This window comes from Xiphophorus maculatus, chromosome 9 (genome assembly GCF_002775205.1).
Source record: "Xiphophorus maculatus strain JP 163 A chromosome 9, X_maculatus-5.0-male, whole genome shotgun sequence".
Classification (NCBI taxonomy): Eukaryota; Metazoa; Chordata; class Actinopteri; order Cyprinodontiformes; family Poeciliidae; genus Xiphophorus; species Xiphophorus maculatus.
This window is the reverse complement of record NC_036451.1, coordinates 29348431-29362156: the sequence shown is the minus strand read 5'-3', so window position 1 is coordinate 29362156 and position 13726 is coordinate 29348431. Positions and strand designations below refer to the sequence as shown.

The 13726-nt window shown below is 38.9% G+C and overlaps 1 protein-coding gene across 1 annotated transcript; it reads right to left on the bottom strand.

Annotated features, from left to right (window-relative positions):
- Positions 1-672: 672 nt before the first annotated feature.
- On the bottom strand, positions 673-4223 carry LOC111609739 (abnormal spindle-like microcephaly-associated protein homolog). The gene is made up of 9 exons (XM_023339821.1): positions 3959-4223; positions 3795-3908; positions 3549-3697; positions 3270-3461; positions 2334-2526; positions 2108-2262; positions 1330-1506; positions 1084-1256; positions 673-824 (listed from the first exon to the last, which is right to left on the bottom strand). The coding sequence occupies exons 1-9, from the start codon at positions 4221-4223 to the stop codon at positions 722-724; spliced, it is 1521 nt and encodes a 506-aa protein (XP_023195589.1). The 3' UTR covers positions 673-721.
- Positions 4224-13726: the final 9503 nt, after the last annotated feature.

Below are 13726 nucleotides of genomic sequence, written 5' to 3'. Positions count from 1 at the left end.
TTGTCAATTAAAATGTGTGTCCTTCTAACACAGATGTGGCATTTATCGCTGTGCCAAAAGTGAATCTGCTAACAAACTAAAAAAATGATTTAAAACTGAAAAAAGTTTCTACAATGAAAAAAAATCTTCAAACTAAAATAATTTGAAACTGAAAGTTTTGGGGGAAAAGTTTCTAAATCTGCAAACTAAAAAATAATTTGAAAAAAAGTTCAGAACTACTTTTCAGATTCATATTTACTTTTCAGCAGAGCCTCAGAACTGACAGGGTGTTTAATCATGACAACACTTAGAAACAAACCCAAAACTAAGTTTTTTGTTTTCTTCTGTAAAAACACTCATCTGCCTAAAGATATGCTAAATAATAACTAAAATGTGAAGATGATGGTTTTAGCTGTACAACCTTATGTAGATGACTCAGTATTAATACATTTTATTTAAACGCATTTATTAACAAAGAACCCGTACAAACAAGATAAACCATCAGAAAGTTAGACAGTGCAGAGTAAGAAGATTTGAAAAGATGAGTTTTTAGGCATTTTTTAGTTTCCCGAAACAGGAAGAAAATATTGAAAAGGGAAAAACATAAACAAGATCAATTTTATTATCAAAAAAGATCAAATTCAGTATTTACAAACAAATCATTTGATTGAAAAACAAAACAAAAAATATTAAAAATCTGAGGTTTTCTGTGAAAACAAAAAGACTCTTGAAGGTTTTCTGTTTATAAAACGATGGCGAGCGTTTCCGCCACCATCTGGATCGCCCTGAGGGGATCGACGACGTCTTTCAGTTTGTCCTTCCTCAGAACCCAATCCGGTACAAACCTGAACGACACAAAAATATGGAGCTAAATTAGTCCCAACATTCACAGTAAGATTTGCATCGTGTTGTACAGAACAGCGAATAATGTCGTACGTTTACAAATCTTCTTTTACACTTATTACGTCTTATTGCACACATGCAGATTTTACTGTATGCTTTGTGAATCTTTCTGACACTAATTTAGCTCCACAGAAAACAGCATTTTAGTTTCCACAGAACCAAAAGTCCTGTTTGGGTTTGTACAGATCAGATGCTGCCTACTTTGGTGGCGGTTTGGATTTGCGCGGCGTTGGCGGAACAAAGAAGCTCCCGTTGATCGAGGCGTTGATTCTCTGCCTGGTGATGCTGCGCTCTTCGTCCATTTTGTGTTTCCGCGCGGTGAGCCGGTAGATGCTGCGTATCCGGTCCAAAACTTTAGGCAGCTTCACCACCTCCTGAGGGGAAATGGATTAAATTTAAATGTTTTCGTAAGGATTAGTGGGAAAGATTTTTTTGTCTGCTTCAGACCTGAGCGCGGCGCTCGTCCTGCAGCAGCAGAGCGAGAAGGAAGCAGGCTTTGGTGAAGATGCTGCCGCCCTTTTCGGCCACCTTGTCCCCGGCTTTCTCCCGGTATTTCTGCAGTAAATCCAGCAGCGTTTCCAGGGAGTTTTCCACCGAATACACCGCCTCTATGGTCAGGTGGTACTGAGGGAAAATACACATTTGAGTGTTAATAGTTAGATTTGAACCATCTTCTCTGATTGATCTCTGATTAAATAAATTAATTAATCACATGACAAATTAAAACAAGCTCAATAATTTATATTTTTTTCTTCTTTCTACCAAAAACAGGATGACAAAAGTCAGACAATATTATCGTTTATTGCAAAAACTTCTGGGACAATTTATCGTCCTTTTAAGGCCTGAAACAGTTAGATAGATACACTAATAACAGCTTATAGTACTTTAATTATTACGTAATGTATGACTATTAGAGATTTTTTAAGCACCAAAAATACTTTATTTTAGCCTTGTTGGTCTTTAATTTGCATTTGCCGCATGTACTACCAACATCTGCCACCAGAGGGCGCAGTTCAAAAAAAGGATTCAATACAGGAGGGCTTTATGAAAAGTACAACTAGAGCCTGTTTTTGTAAAACCAATAAAATTAAGGGAAAAAAAACCTGAAAGATTAAGTTGGTAAATTTCAATCAGCTTTTGTAAACAAGTTGAGATTTGTATAAAAATGAAAGATATTCATAGTCAGAAAAGCATCGATGTTATGAACCGGAGACGTCAGTTGTACCTTGGAGAGGTTGAGGAGGATCTGGACGGAGAAGGTGATGACCTCCATGCAGGGTCCGCTCCGGTTGCAGCTGCGTATCAGCGTGAAGATGACACCGGTGGCGTCGCTTCCCACCAGCCGCTCGCAGCACTCTGGCGACAGCCTGGTGGCGGCCTCTGCATAAAAAACGTTTCCATCACCACTCAGCCGACAGCAGCGAGCGAAAACAATCCAGTCCTGGTCTTACCGAGGTTCTTCAGGGCCTCCAGGATGAAGGAGAAGTGTTTGTATCGGAGGAGATACTCCAGCGCAGAAGAGGTTTTGTTGCACAGTTTGTCTTCCTCTCGTACTTCAGCAGAGATTTTGCGCAAGCGGAGCCTCAGCTTCACGAGTTTGGGTTTGTCGCTCAGCATGCGGGAGCGGTGTCCTCTCCACAGAGCCTGCAGGGACACAGGATGGAGCCGTTTGAGCCTCTGATACGTCAACCGGACCGTGGAGTTCTGGCCAGAGATTTAGACTAATTCATCACCTAATTTGGGGCTTTTAATGATTTATCTCAACAGTTTTTATAAAATATTTAACTTAAAGTTGCACTTTATGTTAAACACAATGACTACAACAATCTTAAACATAAAAAAACAAAAGTATTTTAAGATTACCGAGGTGGGAACCGCTACCTGAATAAGTTAGTTATGTTAAACCTTAAAGCAAAATCAAAACATTAGCTTGGCTAATGCTAAAGTGCTACACCAAAACGGTATTTAGCGGAAGCTAATGCTATAATGCTAGTTAAAAACCCATTCTGAAACCAAGAGTCAATGCACTGAACGATATTCTTTCAATAAGGAAATTATGCAAAACCCTGTTTAAGTTTGGTTTTACAGTAATTTAGTTATTTTTTTAGTATTTGCTTGCTCTATAAAGTTTTTAAAAAACACTAAACAAAAGGAAATGGAAATGCTGAGTTAAACTTTAAAGTAAGATCATGAATATAAACAAACCAGCTGCAGGGTTTGTATCAGTCGATAAACAAAATTTCACAAATGTCAAACTTTATTCAACTAAAAACTTCCAAAATGACCAAGTAAATTTGCTCTTCAAAGTTTAGTCAGTCAGCTTAAGTACAGACTTAGCTAATGGTAGCGTTAGCTAATGGCACAGGCAGCGTTAGCTTTAGCCTCACCTGAGCTTTGACGATTCCTCGTTGAGCCCTCTTCTGTCGCCTGTCCAGGAGGAATTTTCGGGTCACTTCCTGGATGACGGCGGCGGCTTTGTGGCGGCGCGCTAACCAACGCCTGACCACTCTCTGGACCATCACCACCTTCCTCCTGTCCTCCAGATGTCGTCTCCTCTGCAGCCTCGCTCTAACCCAACGCTGAGAAAAGCCCAGAGAACAGTTTATAGTCGGGTGCTACGCTCCTAAACCCAACAGTACATCACTGGTTCTGGTTTCCGGGTGTACCTGTATGGTAACGACCGACTGGATCTGTCTTTTTGCTGATTCCAAAGCCCAGTGGGCTCTCAGGGCTCGTTGGATCTTTATGGCCTGAGGTGATGGAAAACCGCAGCCGTAAAATGGAGTCTCTGCTCTGCCCGGGCTGCCTCCAGGACCTGAAACCAGCCAGCATGAATTCAAAGTAAAAATCACAGAATTTGGTTAGATTCCTCCCAGATATTAAAATCTAGACACGACTTGGTTTATGGCTACCTGTCGTTTTTCCTTCCAGGCTCGGCAGCATCTCTGAAGAGTGACGACAGCCTTCCTCATCAGCGAGTATCTGTTCTTCATCACTTTGGCTTCTGAAGTGGCTCGATATTTCCTCTGAATCGTGAGAGCGGATGATTTCAGTTTCAGGTACCGTTGCCGTTCACGGTGGACTCTGAAGGCGCTCTGGATGACGCTGGCAGCCTCTCGCCTTTTTCCGATCATTCGTCTGGACTTTATTCCTCGATATGCAGCCTGAAGAACGATGACGGCTCTTCTAACATCTTGGTAACGCTTTTCCTGAAGTTCTTTACATTTCTGCGCTCTAAACCTCTGCTGTATGACAGTCACTGCCCAGCATCGTCTCTTATAGTCTGTTTGCTGTTTGTGTCTCCTGAAATTAGCTTGAATGATGGCAGCGGCTTTGTGCATTTTTGCAATTTGAGTCCGTGCATGATGGCCTCTGAAGGCCGCCTGGAGGACGACAGCAGAACGTCTAACATCCAGGAAATGTTCTCTATCTCGCCGTTGGAGAAGTAGAGAAGAATGAAAAACAGACAGCTGCCATAACAGGAAGGCGTCTCCATGTTTATCCTGCTACCAAACCAGGGTATCCATTACACTGTGATTGATGATGAGATCAGTGCAGAGAAGTTCCTGAGCTTGGTCAAAGACCGCCGCAAAACATAAGTTAATGCTGCAAAATTCTTGCTTGGTTGACATATGTGGATATGAGGTTTTCACAATAAAAAATGTGAAAGTGGTGCTTTAGTTTTGTGTTTAATCAGTAATTAAAGCACTAAACTTTGCTTCTAGTCCTTGAAAGTTATTGATATTTAAACTGAACAGTTCTGTGATAACGTGTAATTTAATTTTGATTAGAAGATTAAAATGTGGAAAAAGTTTTCTACAGTAGAAACCGGATAAAAAATACACACTTTTATTTTCTCACTAGAAACTATTTATAATAAGAAGTACATTGTGCCTTTAAAAAGCTAACAAAAACATACTGAAAATATAGATTACAACATTCTTTGTTTTAACTGACAGCCATCTTGACAGGCAGTTGCTATGACAACAATAAACAAACCACAATACTAGTACATTACAACTTTCACTCATTTACAATTTTTGAGTTTTAAGCCTGATATTAACAACGAGGCTTAATCAATCCTAACCAACTTTCAACAAGATTTATAAATCAATAGTTTTAGTTTTTATATTTTACTTTTCATATTGTTTACATCGATTTATTATAAATTTTCTTTCCCACTCTCTTTTTCCACAATACAGAAGAAAATAAATGTTTGACTAAACAAGCAAAATTAACTTCCCAATGTTTAGATATTGAAAAAAGTTCTATAGATTATCATATATGGCCCGTGTGTCAAACTCAAGGCCCGAGGGCCAAATCTGGCCCGCCATAGCTTTCTATGTGGCCCTCTAGACTCCAAATCATAGCAATGGGCCCCTCCAGTTTTTACAAATAACCGCAAAATTCACACAACAATCAACAGATCCCCTCATGTTTTCTGACTTTATCAACATGTTTTCTGAGTTTATTAACATTTTTTCTCAAAATTGTCCATAAACATTTGGGTTCAAGTGCCTGCTGTCTCAGCCTGACCTGATGCCAAGTTATAGTCCATGACCGATAGAGAGATTAATAAAAGATCACATTTAACATCATATGTTAGCGCAAATATTGTAAAAAATTCCTTACAGATATTTCTAACTTAGCGCCACAAAATCTGTGATGATTGCAGAAAAGCACAAAAACAATCCTGGATGAACTGATTTGTGTGAAAAGATGTTCAATATTAGGTTATTTTAAGAAACACGTATTGATGCTGAAACACCTATTTATTGATATTTTAACAGTTTAATTGGTTTTCATCAATATGTTCTGGTGCAACAGGCCCTTTATGAACATTCAGGTTTTTGATCTGGCCCAAAACAGAAATGAGTTTGGATAAAAACCAGTGAATCATGGACTATTTTGAATGTAAACAAGAATGAAGAGTGAGATATTTGGTGGTGGAATGATGTCACACCGCCAGCAAAGGAAGACTCTGTGATGTCACTGGCGATGCAGTCTGTGATGTCATCAACTGCAGAATTGTATGTGACACAATTCTGCATATTTTTCATTGCTTGCAATATCACTGACCAGTTCAGACGTGCGCAAAGCTCTTTCCAAACGACGGTTCAAGTAATTTACGGCGACAGATTTTGGCTGAAGGATTTGAGGTAGAAATGTTTCACCAATTTGAGAAATACCGCAACAGGATGATGGGACTCCAGGCAAGAACGGGAGTCTGGCAAAACCCCCAAGGCAGCTTCGCTCCTGCACACTTGGATATTTTACACGGGGAAACCCAAAGACTGGACTCCAGTCTGGAAACGGAGAGCGCCAGGTTAGAAGACCTGAGAGCTGAAAAGGACAAGATGTTTCTGGAAATGTCCCATAAGATCGCGTCCCTGCAAGACAACGAGAAACGTCTGCAGGAAGAATTGGCTGAGCTCAAACATTCATATAGTGAACTCAACGGTAAATATCATAGTGACGTTTCTGGACTTAAGCAAGACCTGGAGAGATATCGGCAGGAGGCGAGACATGAGAAAGACGCCAATATAGAGAGAGAGAGAGAGAACCTGAACCTAGTCAACAATCTGAGAGCTGAGAAGGAAGAGCTCTTCCAAAGAATGGCAAGAAAGATCTTTATTCTGAGACACAGGGACAGGCAGATGTTCCATGAACTGGATCGGGTTCATGTTTCACATGAGGAGCTTAAATGCAGATATAGAAACGACACAGTGGATTTACAGCAGCAGATTGAGACTTACCAACAGAAGATAAGGCAGGACCAAATGGCTCTTTTACAGAGACAAAAGGCAGAAAAACTAATTTGGGATATAAACCGATCTGCGCTGCAACAACTTGAAAAACTTCAGCAGCAGGTAAAGGAGGAGAGAAAAGCACATCTGCAGACAGTAGAGAAGGCGAAGGCGAGTCTGGACAACCTGAGATCTGAATATGCCATCCTCCAAAATAACGCAACAACAGAGATTAAAATCCTGCAAAACAGAGAAAGCAGTGCCCAGGCTGAGCTGGAGAAGGTAAACGGTTTGTACCAGCAGCTCAACTGTCAGTATGAAAAGGAAGTCACTGCATTTAAACATGACGCAGAGAAATACCAGCTGGAAATAAGTTGCGTAAAAAATGATTTACAAAGAGCGAAAGAGGATCTCCTGCTGCTGAGAGCTGAGGAAGACGGTTTCCCAAAAAAAGACATCACAGTTTCCCAAGAGAAGGAGGAAGACTTACAGGACCAAGTGGACCCAGTTGATGTCGTAAGTGAAAAGGTTTCTCCAGAGGAGAAAAGCTCAGGAGAACCGTTATCAGGTTGTTCCACAGACCCAGAATCCTCAGAAGAGACCAAGATCACTGGAGAAACCGTCCTGGAGGATTTGGACAATCCGGATGTTAAAATCATGCAGGACGGTAAGAAGAAAAAGTCTAAGATTTCTTTTTGGAAAAAATTACGGAAGACTCTGAGATGGCAGAAGCCAAAAGAAAAATAAAACAGTGAAGACAATCCAGAACATATCTAATGTTCTGGATTATGATGATATTCAGAGAAGGAGAAAGACGAGCAAGAGAGGAAAGAGGACTCAAACTCATGGAGGTTGTAGCCTCTGTGTACGGGGCGCCAGGCCACGCTCCGTCAAATTTAAAACGTTAAACTTTTATCCCCCATTGACAAACTAGATAATAGATCCCTTCCCAACTCAATTGGAAAAAACGTGGGCAGCACGGTGGTGCAGCGGTTAGCGCTGCGTCTTCACAGACACCATCTGTGTGGAGTTTGCATGGTCTCCCCGTGTTTGCGTGGGTTTTCTCCGGGTGCTCCGGTTCCCCCCACATCTCCTAAAACATGTCGGTCAGGTCAGTTGGTCACTGCAAATTGCCCCCAAAGATTTGAAGAAACCCCAAACACATGTGCAGCTTTATTGTTAAACTTTATAATTAATTGAATTAGCCGTACGTTAGCCCTTTTCCTTCGCTGTTTTAGCGCCGCAGCAACACTGGGCTCAATTTTTATAGCAACGTATTGATTTAAGAGTTAAAATTTCTTCTTTTGATAGTAATGATTTCTGTTTATTTCCACTGTACTTGTGCTTTTATGGTTTGTCCTTTAGTTTACCGTTTCTACTCACTTTTTATATTAAATTGCACTGAATTGTAGCTTTTAAACTGTTTAAATCTGTATTTTAAAGAAGATTAGCAAAAGGATCATGCAGTGGCTTTTTTAGTGCGACTGTGGCTCAGTGGGTAGAGTGGTTGTCTTGTGACCAGAAGGTTGTAAGTTCAATTCCAGCTTCCTCAGCCACATGTAGAGCTGCCCCAGGGTGGGGCACTTAGCGGCAAGTTGCCCCCCGACCTGCATGTGGGTGTAAATGTGACTGTAGTGTGAAGCGCTTTGAGTGGTCAACATGACCAGCAAGGCTCTACACAAGTTCAGTCCATTCACCTGCTTTTCTTTGATAAATCCTGTTTTTCTTTTTATACCAAACTTTAAAAAGTTGATTTAACAGGTTTGGATTCTTCAGGTTCCAGGATGTTAAATTAAGATTAGAGTTTAATCTGTACATAATATTAGATGATAATTGTTATCATAATTTAATTCTCTGAACCATAAAGAAACCCAAACTTGTTTTATCTGGTTTGTTTGTTATAAGAACAAAACAGGTTTTATAAAAAATAAAAGTTACTGTGATCTTTCTGTTAGTCTTTATTTAGAAATACAGATTCAAGGTAGTTTAACAAACTTAACAAAAAAGTGCAATTTAACATGAAAAACTGTAGAAAAGGGAAAAAAGAAGAACAATCCATGAAAGCATGAAAACAGAAAACTTAATCAGAAATTATTTCCATTACAGGAAGAAATCAATTCTTAGATCAATACTTTGTAATAAATATGAAGCTTTTGTGTTGTTGAGCTTATGTGTTGTCTGCTTGTATAAGAGAAGGAAAAGGGGCTTAGAAATGAATAATTCAGTTATTTTTGTAACCAGTTTATGGTAAGACAGCAAATTATGTTTTGTTTAGGACGTTACTTATAGGTTTTGTTTGTCAACCTGGGTTTAATTCCCAGTCCTGCAGAATCTGCTGCATGTCTTTCCCTTCTCTCTCCTCCCAATTTCCTGTTCAACTTGTTAAATAACGGCCTAAAAAACTTTATCAGAGCCTAAAAATCTGATTTGAAGAAGGTGGGGGGCTGGTTGACCTTTGATGACCTCTAGAAACATTTCTTTATGTCTTTAAAATTATAGCGGCACAAACAAAATTTTTGCTGCACAAACGTTTGACACCAAATGTGCCTGATTTGAAGAAGGTGGGGGCCAACTTCACTCAGGTCTATTTACCTGCTACTTTACCCGCCACTGGAAGTTTCTTAAAAGTTTATCTGTTAGTCTGCAGCTCATGTGACCAAACCAGACGAGGAGATGAAAAGTTAAAACACTCAATATTGTCTTGTACACAAGTTCTGGTTGGGTAACAGCAAGATCACTGAGTCTTCTTAAAAGATACATTAGATGTTTTAGTTAATTTTTTTTCTCCAAAGTGTGGTGTTGCAAAAGTTTGAAAACATTTACCGTATTTTCTGCATTATAAGGCGCATAGAATAGACGCTACAGTAGAGGCTGCGGTTACGTTATGCATCCACTAGATGGAGCTGCGATAAAGGGAATGTCAACAAAACAGTCAGATATTTCAGTCAAACTTTATTAATAAATTACAAACCAGCGTTCTGAAAACTCCCTTCATTCCCAATATGAATAAAAAGCTGTTTTATTATTTTCCCGAGGTAAAGTCAGTGACGTGGTATTTTGGTGACAGTTTATCTTTTAACAACAGCAAGGTGTAACATATAGTGGAGGGGAACTTTCCTCGATTCAATAAACACGTAAAAAACAGCCTGATGCTGTTACGGTAAATCAAACGTTAGTGCAATCACAATATATATCCACTTCCACTATAACCATTGATTGGTTCATGTTAAATTCTCTGGCTGCTGCTCTGTTCCCGTGTTTTCAGTTTAGTTTTGAAGCATACATGAAGTGTTTTTGGAGAGATGTGACCTTTTGCAGCTGATCCATGATGTTGTGCTGCATTATCCAGGTCATTTTGCCAAATGTACATAGAGTTTGCAAAACATAGAATCTGTTTCAAAAAATATGCAAAGGTTTTTCTAAAAGAAATTAGTAATGTTTCTCTTTGAAATAAAGCTAAGAGGGTATAACATGACAGTTTAGAAATAAACTAACCAAATTAATTGTGTTGATCCACCTCAAAAAAACATGAAAAAAGTGTAAGCAAAAGAAATCTGGGAGACTTTGCACATGCAATTTGCATGCAGCCTTTTGTGCTGTGGAGGATAAATAGGTGACTGCTTCACCTATTTAGTTCACAAGAACTAATGGCATTTATTTCAGTCATAATCTTGCGGGGGGTGACCAAGGTTCCATTCACTATGTGACAGCTGGTCAGCAAACCTGGCAAACATGATTGACATGGCAGCACTGAATGCACATGTGCTTTATCAGGCATGCATTGGGGTGCAGGAGAGACGGGTGGACTTCCTGGTTGAGCTTGCAAAAGAGTTCGGTAACTCTCATGTGAGTGAGAAGAAGGCACACAAGGAGAAACTGCTTCGGCAACAACCTTCCACAACCCAGCTCAGGCAAAAGGGCGAAGTGTCAGGTCAACCATCGATGCAGGATGCGTGTCCTGAGGCCGAAACATCATCAGTGACCCCTCACACCCCACCATGGACTGTTCTCCCTGCTGCCCTCTGGAAAGAGGTTCTGCAGCATCCGGTGCAGGCCCACCTGGTTCCGAAACAGCTTTTTCCTACTTGCCATCAGACTTTTATTTTACTCACAACATTGGAACTTCAAACATTATCCTGAGCCGTATGCAACGAAATTTCGTTCTTTATACACCCTGTGCATTGAAAATGACAACAAAGTCAGTCGAAGTCGAAGTCTAAGTCTATTGTGCAACTGTGAGATGCGTTGAGGCCATTACCAGTACTGCATCACTGATCGCCTTGAGCTTAAACTCTGCGTCGTAAGCTCGTCTCTTAATAGGAGCCATTTTGGGGTCTTTACACAAAACCCAGCATGCACCGCGCGCTTCTTCTTCTACTGGGGAAATGAAGTCGGCGGCTGCTTACCGTAGTTATGAGACCAGTTGTGGCTCAATATTGGTCCATATATAAGGCGCACTGGATTATAAGGCGCACTGTCAGCTTTTGAGAAAATTGAAGGTTTTTAGGTGCAACTTAATCCTTAATCTGGAGGCATCCAAGTAAACAAACAGCGTCTCTTCCTGATCTAAACAAGCAAACGTCCAGCATGAATCCTTTTTATCCATCTTCCATCAGTTCTTGCTAAGAAAAAGCTGAAAGCTTCAGCTGAAATCTTTATGGGCGTTTCTCCTGTGGAACAAGTCGAATTATTCCCCGTCAGTGAATGAGAGCAGAGAGGGTCAATCTCTCCACCCAGATGGATCAATTTCTCAATCTGGGTTTGTGTTTGGGAGATAATAACTCCACTTCAGAGGCAACAAAACCCGGTCAGCTGAAAAATAAAAAATAACCAGAAAAAAATCCCAGGTTCTCAAAATCTGCCTCCTCTCCCTCTGCTCATGGGAAACGTCGATGCAAAATCGCAGACAAAATGTGAGAAACTTTTATGTGTTAAATACATATAAAAGTTTTAATCAGATTAATTAAGCAAAGTGAGTTTTCATGGCTCTCAGTTGTTCAGCATGTCTTCAAAGAAATCTGCAAACAGACAAATGTGCTGAGCTGGTGGCAGAGTTGGGTAGTAACTAGTTACAATTACTCAATTACATTTACTTGAGTAATTTTATTATGAAGTATTTCTGCTCCTACTTGAGTAAAATGTCTGGATTTTCTACCCACAGAATGAAAAACAAACAGGTTTTAACCCAAAGTTCACCTGACAGACACACACCTGCAGTTTTTATTAAAGTTTCATGAATCTTTTATTGAAAAAAAAATGATTTGGAAACATTTTATTTTGCCTGATTTTGTTATTTTTTGTTACTAATATGATTTGCTGTCATTTTCATTCTTAAAATACCCAAATTTCCACTTAACTTTTTATTTTGGTCCAGGTAATGTAATTTTAAAATGATTGATAATTTGATCAGTTACTCAGTATTTGAGTAACTTTTTTACCAAATACTTTTTACTTTTACTTTAGTAATTTCTTGGACGGATACTTTTTACTTTTACTTGAATAAAAATATGTTGAAGTAGTTCTACTTTACTTAGTAGCTGCCTAGAAAGGTATGTAGGCAGCTGACCGGCTAACCAGCTAGTGCAAGTTGCAAACTGTTGACACAAAATATGATTTGGTCAAATTTAATCAGAAACAGGAATGAACTTAAAAAAAGAAGAAAAAAACTGATTTCAGAAAAATAAATAAATCAAATGTAGCAAAGAAAACAAAGAAACTGATTGATCAAAATCTATTTCAGCAAAAAATAAAAATACAGAGAAAAACAAAATCAGATTTAACAAGAACTAAACAGCTGGCCAGTGTGGGGAAGTTTTACCAAATACTTTTTTACTCTTACTTGAGTCATTTCTTGGATGACTAGTTTTTAATTTTACCTGAGTAAAAATATCAAGTAGTACTACACTTGAGCACAATATTTGGGTACTCTGCACTTCTGGCTAGTTCTAGTACTTAAAGCAAACTAGACTGTTAAGTAGATCAGCAGTGGTATGGAGCAAAATTGGGGTCAAAAAGTTTTGCCAAAAAAAATTTGATATTGTGAAAAAAAAAGAACTGTAAAGCAGCTATTTAAGAAAAAGACTGAAAGAAACGTAAAACAAATACTTGAAATGGAAAAAAGAAAGTTTGAGACTGAAAAAAAGATTTTCTTTTTTAAAATCTTGAAACTGTTGACATGTTTTCTCATTTGTTTGTTTTCCTGTTGGTTTATTGCGTGTTGCATCACGTGAAATGTCTAACTTAACCCACCTTTGTCAATTAAAATGTGTGTCCTTCTAACACAGATGTGACATTTATCGCTGTGCCAAAAGTGAATCTGCTAACAAACTAAAAAAATGATTTAAAACTGAAAAAGTTTCTACAATGAAAAAATCTTCAAACTAAAATAATTTGAAACTGAAAGTTTTGGGGAAAAAGTTTCTAAATCTGCAAACGAAAAAATAATTTGAAAAAAGTTCAGAACTACTTTTCAGATTCATATTTACTTTTCAGCAGAGCCTCAGAACTGACAGGGTGTTTAATCATGACAACACTTAGAAACAAACCCAAAACTAAGTTTTTTGTTTTCTTCTGTAAAAACACTCATCAGCCTAAAGATATGCTAAATAATAACTAAAGTGTGGTGTTGCAAGAGTTTGAAAACATTTACCGTATTTTCTGCATTATAAGGCGCATAGAATAGACGCTACAGTAGAGGCTGCGGTTACATTATGCATCCACTAGATGGAGCTGCGATAAAGGGAATGTCAACAAAACAGTCAGATATTTCAGTCAAACTTTATTAATAAATTACAAACCAGCGTTCTGAAAACTCCCTTCATTCCCAATATGAATAAAAAGCTGTTTTATTATTTTCCCGAGGTAAAGTCAGTGACGTGGTATTTTGGTGACAGTTTATCTTTTAACAACAGCAAGGTGTAACATATAGTGGAGGGGAACTTTTCCTCGATTCAATAAACACGTAAAAAACAGCCTGATGCTGTTACGGTAAATCAAACGTTAGTGCAATCACAATATATATCCACTTCCACTATAACCATTGATTGGTTCATGTTAAATTCTCTGGCTGCTGCTCTGTTCCCGTGTTTTACTGCATC